This window comes from Pinus tabuliformis, chromosome 7 (assembly GCF_031772625.1).
Source record: "Pinus tabuliformis cultivar Carrire ecotype Pingquan chromosome 7, CPIR1, whole genome shotgun sequence".
Taxonomy (NCBI): domain Eukaryota; kingdom Viridiplantae; phylum Streptophyta; class Pinopsida; order Pinales; family Pinaceae; genus Pinus; species Pinus tabuliformis.
The window spans coordinates 1,585,668,726-1,585,679,777 of NC_142293.1; the positions used below are offsets into that span (position 1 = coordinate 1,585,668,726).

Sequence of the window (11,052 nt, forward strand, 5' to 3'; positions counted from 1 at the left end):
TTTATATTTTGATTGGAAATGAAGGGCGGGTGGAAGGTGACGAGAAAGTGGTGGAATGAAATTGAATCATTTTGATGGGACATGTCGCCTGTGGAAAGTACGGAGAAAGTGGTGAAATGAAAATGGAATCGTTTGAATTTGATAAAGGATAGAACAGAGAAAGTGGTGGAATGAAACGGGAATTATTGGAAACGCACATCATTCCATTTTTTCACTATATAAATATAGTGACTGTCTGGGTTACCCCGAATCACAAACGATAACGGTGAATCTCCCGATTAATGCACCAACATTGTTAGTGCTAAGAGTTGTGATTTTCTGCTTTGCCATGGATCTTGAGCGGGTGTTACCCACTGCAGATATGCGAAGTCTCGGCTATCTGATAGTGGCGATCGTATCGGCTTATGTGATTTATAGGCGATTTCGGCCCTCTGTAAAATTACCGCCTGGTCCTCGTGCATGGCCCATAATCGGGCACCTGCATCTCATGGGAAAACTACCTCACAGATCCCTGGATGGACTCTGCAAAACATACGGCCCACTCATGTATATGAGACTCGGATCCGTGCCCTGTGTCGTAGCCTCCACGGCTGAGATGGCCCGAGAATTTCTCAAGACCAACGACCTCATATTCGCTTCCCGCCCTCGGGTGGCTGCCGGGAAATACACCGTCTACAACTACTCCGACATCACCTGGTCTCCTTACGGAGAGCACTGGCGCCTCGGGAGGAAACTCTGCCTCATGGAGCTTTTCAGTGCCAAGCGACTCGAATCCTACGAGTATATCAGAGTAGAAGAGGTGGCCAGGATGATACGTTCCGTGTTCGAGACATCCCAGCGCGGGCTCCCTGTAGAAATCAGGGAAGAGACGACGAATGTTAGCAATAATATAATTTCTCGTATGGTTTTGGGACGAAGGTATTTGGACGAGAAGGCGGGGAACAAGATAAAGCCGGCGGAGTTCAGGGAGATGTGGGAGGAGCTGTTTGTGCTGAACGGGGTTTTTAACATTGGAGACTTTATACCGTGGCTCGCCTGGCTGGATCTCCAGGGTTATGTCAGGCGTATGAAGAAGCTGAGCAAGCGGTTGGATGTTTTCCTGGAGGAAGTGTTGGAAGAGCACGACAAGAGGAGGAAGGGCGTGGAGAATTATGCGGCGAAGGATATGGTGGACGTTCTGCTGCAGCAGGCCGATGATCCCCAGTTAAATCTGAATCGAATCAAAGTCAAAGCATTCACTCAGGCACGCACTTTAGGCTTTCTCGTCTCTATGTTTTTTCATGGGGTTTTTATCCTTTCTAATTCTCTGAATCGTTTGAATTTTGTGTGTGCAGGACATCATAGCGGGCGGCACCGAGAGCTCCGCGACGCTCGTGGAGTGGGCAATGGCCGAGCTCCTTAAAAAGCCGGAAACCATCGAAAGGGCGACGGAAGAGCTGGACAGAATGGTGGGAAGAGAGCGGTGGGTGGAGGAAAAGGACATTGGTGGGCTCCAGTATCTGCAGGCGATCGTGAAGGAGATGATGAGGCTCCACCCGGTGGCTCCCATGCTCGTCCCCCGTCTCTCCACTGAGCCCTGCAAGATCGCCGGTTACGATATCCCGGCGAACACAAGGCTGTACGTTAACGTGTGGACCATCGCTCATGATGCCGATTTTTGGGAGAAGCCCGAAGAATTCCGACCGGAGAGATTTGAAGGCAGCCCGTTGGACGTGAAAGGCAGAGACTACAAGCTGCTGCCGTTCGGGACCGGGAGGAGGATGTGCCCGGGTTATAGTCTGGGACTGAAAGTAGTTCATTTGGGTTTGGCGAATCTGATTCATGGATTCCACTGGTGGCTTCCTGATGGACAGAGCCCCAAGGACTTGGATATGGGCGAGACCTTTGGGTTGTCCACTCCTAAGACTCACCCTCTTGTCGCAATGGCCCGACCTCGCCTGCCTTCCCATCTCTACAACTTCGACCTCACTGACAGTCAGAGTTAAATATCTCTTACTTTTTGTTCGAAAGCATAGTACCCTTATACTTTTATGGAATAATTAAGGGAATAATATATCTCTCATTATAAATATGTCGTGCCTATAGCTGTTCTGCTACCAAGTATTATTTGTAAACGTAGTAAGTTTGCTGTGATGATTTGCATTGGCAGTATTAGAAATGAACAGAGAAAATACTTCTGGTATGATCATTTTCTTCTGATGATATCACTTTATATAGAATGATTGTGACTTTTTTGTGCATTCAATAATGAAACCAGATATGCTCATAAATATTCATATTATATTTTTCGAACTTATATATTTTACATGTAAAATTAAAGTATATCAACAAAATCGCTAAAGGGAACATGCCCGTGGAAAACATACGATATAAATTTCTAACAAACATTTCAAGCATCTCTTTTGGAAACTTTCGGACCAAAAAAGGGAATTTGTATTTTAGATGGATGATTTTAAATGGTGGATTTTTCTCCCGAGTTTGGCATCTAATTACATGTTACTTTTGAATAATGAGGGTTTCATGAAAACTAAAATAATTTATGATTTTCTTAAAATTTATTGGTATAAAATAAAATATAATAATATAATGATAACAATTTTTTTGAGTCACCTAGGAAGACAAGAATCTTTCTTTGGTCAGTTCCCCGACAAAATTAAGTTACTTGTATGATCTCTCTATGCAGGGAACTTTTTTCTTCTTTCACCTTATTCATTTTTCATTTTTTCATTTTTTCATTTATCAAAGAACTATGCATAGACACTTACTTATTTCAGAGGTAGAACAGAGATCTCGACTTATTGAGAGTAGAATAGGTTGTTCCTTCATAGAAGTATGTTATATATACCTCTGACATACTTGTTAAGGTTTTCCCCCTTACCTTACTCTATTTGACTGAGTTGACAAGGGTTAACTTAAAAGAACCGATTAGAGTAGGTAGTACTAGTTAACAATTCAAGCGTTCTGTTTTCACCAAGACTCGCTCTGAACATAACGTAATTTCCATCAAGACATCATTGACTAAAGACAACAAGCTCTTCATAAAGAGAGAGAACAACATGTAACCAAATGTTAATAGTTGTACAAGTCCACTTAGATTTGTCCAGCTTGTCTCGAAATCCAAACAAAGTTCCATGTAAGGCTAACCTACGGACATGAGCAACCAAAGAGAGCAGAAAGAAAAAAGAAGAAGTAAAGCGGAAGCAAAACAAGTAAGAAAAGAAAGCGAGCAAGCAGAGCAAGCATGCAAACTAGGAAGCAAAGCAAAGCAAGAAAGCAAACACTACTCCTAATCCTACGCTAAACAGTGCATGGGCCTACTCACATGAACTTATATTTCCAATGCAGCCACCAGTGCATTCACTGACCCGTGTTAGTGAAGGCATGATAGACAAGAAATATATGCATGTAAAAGATGTGTCCTCTCCACGATGTAATGACAGGCTGACATCCGGTGTGTCCTGTGAATAGTCGGAAGTAGAAACATCTCGAGATGAGTTTTCGTAGGGAAAATCAAAAGTGGAAGAATCACAAGAGATGTCAGGAAATAGCTAATGAGGCGCAGATGGAAGCGAGTCATCCTTCACCGCGGGTTCTTCTTTAGATTCCCGCAAACACTCATCATGAATGATACCGCAAGTTGGTAGTACAACACCACCTTCGTTGGCAACTTGATCATCGTTCAGAACAAGTGTGGAGTCTAGAACAAAAGAACATAAGATAGTACAATATGGAGGATCAACAGAATGCAAGGATGAAGGTTGAGCTAACAAGTCCACATGACAACCAGTAGGCTTGCAAGCCAAATCTGCGCAGACACTGAGAGTAGGTGGGGTGGGAGGATGTGATAGTTCAACAGATGTGCGTGCACCTTCTCCCACCTCGTACTATGGAGCTAGAGTTGTTTGATGAGAAGAGGACGGGCAGTCACTTATGACAGCAACCTTGTCCGTCTTAGATTTGGCAGCTCTAACGCTGAGGTATGATGGGAGGGGTTCGAAAGATTCCAAGAATTACGGATTTTTGGATATGTAAAGAAGATATTAAATCTTCCATTGAGGAATTCCCAATCAATTTCATCTTCAGGAAATCGATATGGAAAATTATGAAAGCGCATGTGAAATTTCTCAATGGATTCATCGGGTTCTTTCCGTAATTTTAGAATTTCTTTATTTGAGTGCTTTATGGTCAAAATGATTGAAAACATGAGTTATCTCTCTGAACAGATGATGGAAAGAGTGAATAGATTTTTTGGGCAGCATGGTGTACCATAGCAGTGGGTTCCCTCGAAGCATGTATGCGAACAACACGAAGGTCATGTAATCTTCATGGATTTCATGCCTTTCATAGCATCCTACGATGCCAACTATGTGTCTAAGCATAGATGCTCTGCCTTCACCATTGTATGTACCTGACCCCGGGCTCTTTTCTCCGATGACTCATTCGAGCCAACAAATGGTTTCATTGCTAGGACCTAAAATTAAGAGAACTAGCTTAGAATATGGTGTCGAGCATGTTTAAGAGAGAGATCAGAAACTAGTGGAGTCACAAAATTGACCAATCTGTGGTAGAAAGAGCTGTCTATAGGAATTAGCCAATCGGTAAGGTGCGTAAGCAGATCCTATACGTTGATATCTTAGATGACCAATACGAAATTTTCTGGTGCAAATTCCCTAAGGACCTATACCAATGGTTGAGGGAACTAAAGTGGCAAAGTCCTTCGAGTAGATCGGCGAGAGCTTGTCATAGTTGGACTTTGTCCAAGACTGCACTATTACAAAAGCTGGATAATGAGCGGATGAGAGCAGTTGATTTTTTGGTGAGAACTATGGTAGAAGGATATGTAGTTGAGTTTGCTGCAGAAAGCTATCAGTCCTACACAAAGGCGGAGGCAATGTTCAACTTTGAGCTAAGGGGGCAATTGATAGGGGAAATCCCGACTTGGACTAAGATGCTTTTGGTAGAAGAGGGACTGCTATCTCTATCCACTACTAGGATGGAAGCATAAAACCCTAGTATCGAGGGAAGGAACTAAAGGGGAAAATGTTTCCCACAAGGGGATAAGGGTGTTGCGGGGTGATGGATGTAGAAGGATTAAAGAAAGTGAGGGATGTTAGAGCACAAAGAAAGGCATTGTTAGAAGACAAGTGGTAGGTAAGAACAACTCGAGCCCTAGGGAAAAGAAGGAGAGGGTCCCGCCTGATAACAGTGGTGAAGGAAAAACCCCAAGCTGAGATGAAAGGGGAAGATGATGCTAGGGCACCAGAAGATGGGACAAAATGATGTCGGAATTAGGAATAGGAGGAAATACATTGCCTGCAGGTTGTGGAAATAGGATCATAACAGGGAACTGGAGGAGGACTATCTCAGAATGTTGCAGATGTGGGATCGCAATCAGGAACATATGGGGAATCCTCCCCAAAGGCCGTTGAAGAAGAAACACAGGATCATCACCCATGCTGGCGCGAAGACAAAGACAAAATGGGTGACAAAATGAGGAAGTTATTTGATGATGAACCAACATCCACCAAAGTTCAGTAGCCCCAACCCTGAAGCACAAGAGTCATTTTCCCTGACCTTCCCCTGGTACCTTATAACAAACTAGAAGAATTATATTTAACCCAACAAAAGTGGCACAAGTATACAGGGTGTGAGAAAAATACAAGATTGGTCTCAATACTGGGAGTGATACCAGAACCGTCTATAGTAGTAGCTTGGGACTACAGTGGTTGCGACAGTCGGGAACAAATGGTTTTGTGTTATTAGCTAATATTTAAAGCAGTATGGCCGGATCATTTACAAGATACCTAGAGTTTGCAGGTAAGGGGAATGAGGATGTGGAGCAACACTGGTACCTCTACAAAGCCATTTGGAGAGCCCATTAGACTCTGGATAACGTTCGAGCGATGGAATTCTAGACCATGCTAAGGGAATGGGCTCTACACTGGTTCATAAAGTGGGAAGATCAAAACCAGAACCCAACCATCTATGACATTAAGAGGGGATTTGTGCAAGAATTCTAGGTATCGCAAACTGATTAGCAAGGGCTATCAGAGTTGTGGGAAATTAAGCAGAGGGAGGGAGAGACTACGTGGGAGATCATGCAAAGGTTTGAGGACACCATTACCAAGCTAAGTTATACTTTGGACCAAAACCACCAGTGGGACTGGTTCATTAAGGCAGTCTTTCCCTTGACTAGAACACCATTGAAACAACAAAAGATAGGAACCCTGCAAGACACCTTAGATCAGTCATTACAGATAGAAGTGATGGAAGTATATCCCCATGAATATTGTGGAGGCACAAGTCTGCTAGATCTGGCAATCACAGGCTTACAAAGCCAGATCACGAACCTAACCGAGAAGCTGAGGGATCTTCAGCCCATACGACCTACTAGACCTAATGTTTAGTGCACCCATTACCTAGTGGAGGAGCACATTGCGACAGAATGCCTGTGACTGCGAGGTCCTAATGAAGCAGGAGGGGTGGCAGGGTCATTGGGACCCACTCCAACCGTAGGGGTTGTGGCCATTGGGGAGCGAGGACCCTTCTCAGCAAGGAATAACGTAGATTTCAGCGAAATATTTAGAATGTATGGAAACCTACCGTAGATGTGTTTAGTACTACAAAAGGACTCTAGCATCCCCAATAACAACTACTGTGAGTTCTGCGCATCGACCACTCATCACACCGATCAATGTTGGGCGCTAGATGCTCTGGCGGATAGACTGGACAGATCCACGTTCCAATTCAATGAAGAAAATCGAGGGGGGTGAGGAGGAAATGGACGCAGAGGGAGATCAAGGGGTAGAGGATCCCTAAGATGCTACAATTGTGATAAATAAGGACATGTCACAAGGGAATGCCCACTCTCGAGAAGACCATGTTGTTCGCAGTGTAGAGTTAACACCCACGTGATAGAAGATTGCCCAGAGCTCATCATGAAATGGGAAGAGAGGACCAGACAGCAAGGGGTTAATCTGGTGAATTCCTAGGCTCAGACTGACGAGGGTCTCCCTTCAACAAATATCAATATAGTCACCCAAGGAGGGAAGAAGACAAGGGAATATCACTACGTCGAGGAAACCCCCGTGATCATCAAAGCGGCATCACCACCAAAGGCGTATCAGCCCGAGCGCCAGAAGCAGTATTACCCAGAAGCAACCAAATTGCTCAAAGGGAGGACTGAAGATAGGTACACCCAAGGTCCGCAAGTCTGCGGGCCCGACCCTGCCCAACCCATTAGGGAATGGTTTAAAATGTTCTTAAAAAATGTTGAAGATGAGACCATGCTAAGGGAATTATGGAAAAGCTTGAAAGTCACAGTGTTCGTAGAGCAAGAAGATGTGGGACAACCTTGTGAAGTCTCGCCAAAGAAAGCCTCCATGAGGGTGAAACGGAATAAGGAGAAAAGTGGGAAGGAATTCCAAATCAATGCATAGGTGGCAGGATTCCAGATAAAGGACACCATGCTAGATCTGAGATTAGATGTAAACATCCTACCCTGGAAGACCTAGGAGGAAATGGGGAAGTAGCAACTAAAGTATTCGCCAATTCAATTGAGAATGGAAAATCAGTACTGTATACTACCCATTAGAAGATTGGAGAATGTAGAGGTTGATGTAGCAGGAGTAAAAACACACACTAAATTCGAATTAATAGACATTATTGGGGATAAAGACCCATATCCAGCACACCTAGGGATTGACTGGGCATATGAAAACTATGTTGTCATAGATTTGAAAAAGGAACTGATGATCTTAGAATTAGAAGGCCCAAGGGTGAGTCTGTCATTGGAACCTTATCAAGGACACAGGTTTAGAGAACCAGTAGATGACAGGGAAGAACCAGGGATGTTAGATCAGTTGTACACTCTCATGGTAGGAAAGAGGGAAGATTACATAAATCCTACAGCTGGAGGATCAATTAGCTGGGGGAGCATCCAAAGTTCATAAGTTGGTTCAGAAGCTGCATGGGATGCATGGCAGAAGTGTGGATATGAACTAACAACCTGACGATGTGCAATGATAAGCCAAGTAAATTGGGGAGATATAGGAAAGGATGACATCCCGAAGTACTGTGGCCTTGAACTGATAGATCAATTCCTAGACGAGATGGACCAGGATGTACTAGAAGACCACATAATTCCCCTTCTAGAAATTGTGCTCACAGTAACACCGACAAGACGGTGGAAAGCACATTGCTAGGTATTAAAAGACTGGAAGGATGGAAAGTGAGCAATAAAGGAAAGGTTTAGTAAGCAAGAAGAGCAGCCACTAGACCAAAAATAATAAATGGGGAATTCAAGTCCTAAGGAACATGTCAAAGGGTGCAAGACCAACTAGGAAAGCTAGGGACTGCCAAGGAACCTGTGGGTGCATGCCTTTATACACACCCTTAGTGCCATCCCCTAGGCGTGGTACATCCATGAAGAACTATGATGACAAACAACTACTTGGGATGCCTTGAAAACACAGTTCATTGATGATTTCTCATTCAAGGATAGTGAAGCACAAATGATAGAAGCTCTTCAAGTGGTGAAGGGAGCTTTGTTCACTCTGGAGACACTAGTTGTGGGGGAGCACAAAGAAAACTTCCTACAATTCTTATTTGACATGGAATCTCCAGGATTGGTAACCTGCGACAAAATCGATGTAGAACCAGAAGAAGACAGATTGGAAGGGCTTAGACACCTAGCCTTTGAAGAAACAGAGGAAGAAAGGGGGATCTGGAGAGTCCCTCGATAGAATGTGCCCATATCTTACCAGTGAATCTAAGAAAACAAAATGTAGGGATGGAGGATAAACCCAAGATAGCCTCAGTAGTAGACTACAAGGACGAGCAAACCACTAAAGAAATTTTTGAGTTGCTACAAGAATACAAGGACTTGTTCCCGGTTTTGGTATCTAAACTGAAGGGGATAAAAGGTAACTTGGGAGAAATGAAAATTGTTCTGAAACCAGGAGTCTGACCAGTGAAGCACAGACCATACCAGCTAAACCCAAGGGTAAAAGAAAAAGTTAAAAGGGATATCTATAAAATGATAGATGTAGGAATTATTTTTCCGATCGATGAAGCTGACTGGATAAGCCCTATAGTGATTCATAACAAGAAGGATGTGACTGAGATTAGAGTATGCGTCGACTATGGAAGCCTGAACAATGCATGCGTGCACGACCCATTCCCCATGCCCTCCAACGACGAAGTCCAAGACAATGTTGCGGGGAATGAGGCTTAATCGTTCACAGATGTCTTCTGAAGCTACCACCAGATTCAAATAGCTGAAGAAGATAAAAGGAGAACAAGATTTAAGATGGAGTGGGGGTAGTACGCATACAATGTAATGCCATTCAGATTAAAGAATGTGCTAGCAAGCTTTTCAAGGATTGTAATATCAAATTTATGAGACTATATTCATAAGTTCCTAGAAGTCTACATGGACGACTGGATAGTATACAGCATGCTAAAGAAGCATAGAAGTCTCTTGAGAGTAACTTTCGAAAGATGCAAACAATTGCAGATCTCTTTAAATTTGAAGAAGTGCATTTTCGCCGTTCCCTTTGGAACCCTGCTAGGCCATATTGTTTGCAAATATGGAGTCTATGTGGACCTTGCCAAAATAGCAGCAATCTTCCACATGGAACCACCCCACAACATAAAGCAACTAAGAGCAACTCTAGGCCATATGGGCTACTACAAAGGTTCATCGAGAACTGTGCAACCATAACAACCCCAATGGAGAGACTAGTAAAGAAGACGGAGGAATTCATTTGGACAACAGATTGTCAAGAAGCACTGGATAAACTAAAATAAAGGTTAGTAAGTGCACCCATATTGGTGTACCCTGATTGGAACAAAATGTTCCATGTACATATTGATGCATCTGGAATAGCACTAAGAGTAGTCCTAGCACAACCATGAGAGAAGATGGATCATCCAATATACTAAGCAAGCAGAAAGCTCTCCACGGTGGAAAAAAACAACACAACAATAGAATGAGAAGCTCTAGAAATGGTCTACTCTCTCCAAACGTTTAGGCACTACCTGCTAGGGGCACCATTAAAATTTTTCACAAACCATTCTGCAATGAAATACCTAGTAAACAAGTCGGTACTGGATGGAAGAATATGCAGATGGCTATTATTATTTCAAGAGTTCACGTTTGAAGTAGTTGTTAAGTTGAGTAGACTGAATGTAGGCCCAGATTACCTTTCTCGTCTGGAAATAGGGGAGAGTGATGGAGAAATATATGGTTAGTTACCCGATGCCAATTTATTCAGGATAGAAGCCATACCCAACCACCTCTAGGAAATTGCTACTTTGCTCACAACAAGCAGTTGTCCACAAGGATACACCCCAACGTAGAAAAGGCACCTGGTGGTCAGAGTAGTGGATTACCAACTCATAGCAAGACAACTTTACAAAATGGGCTTAGACCAGATACTCAGACGATGTGTCCTACAACACAAAAGAGAATATACCTTATGGGAGTGCCACGCAAGGGTTGTGGGAGGCCATGTATGTTACAAACATATTTGGGAACTTCAACCCCAATCTTATATGTTGATAAACTAGGGCTCCTCAACCCATAAAAGTGTTGTTTCATACCCTAAAAGATCACGGTCATCTGATTACATCATTCCCCAAAAGTTCCACCTAAAAAACCATCCAGAATTGGCCTAAACTGGACCATACTAACTGCTCCACTGTCAGGGTGCAATGCATACTGACTGCTACACTAGCCATGTGAAATGCATACTTATTAGGCCTTCTATAGGGTGTGATGGGCGAGGATGGGCAAATGTCTGAGACAGTTTGCTAAGTGGATACTTATGGAGTCTGCTAGAAACTTCTCTTATGACACTTGCCTCTCTGAATTCGCCCAGGGATGAGTAAGAGATCCAAGAAATCTCCAAGTGGAACCAATTGTAACAAGTGGAATCAATTGTAACAAGTGGAATAACACTAATCAAAACCCTAGAGATGACTCACACCCTTGCGCACATCTATGAATGGATCCCTCATCTAAGAGATCCAGGGGTTGTAATGTTGTGA

At 43.3% G+C, this 11,052-nt stretch overlaps 1 protein-coding gene across 1 annotated transcript; it reads left to right on the forward strand.

Moving 5' to 3' along the window:
* Positions 1-265: 265 nt before the first annotated feature.
* Positions 266-2,182, forward strand: LOC149254148 (trimethyltridecatetraene synthase-like). Its single transcript, XM_089456992.1, has 2 exons — positions 266-1,243; positions 1,335-2,182. The coding sequence occupies exons 1-2, from the start codon at positions 329-331 to the stop codon at positions 1,983-1,985; spliced, it is 1,566 nt and encodes a 521-aa protein (XP_089313118.1). The 5' UTR covers positions 266-328; the 3' UTR covers positions 1,986-2,182.
* The last annotated feature ends 8,870 nt before the right edge of the window (positions 2,183-11,052 follow it).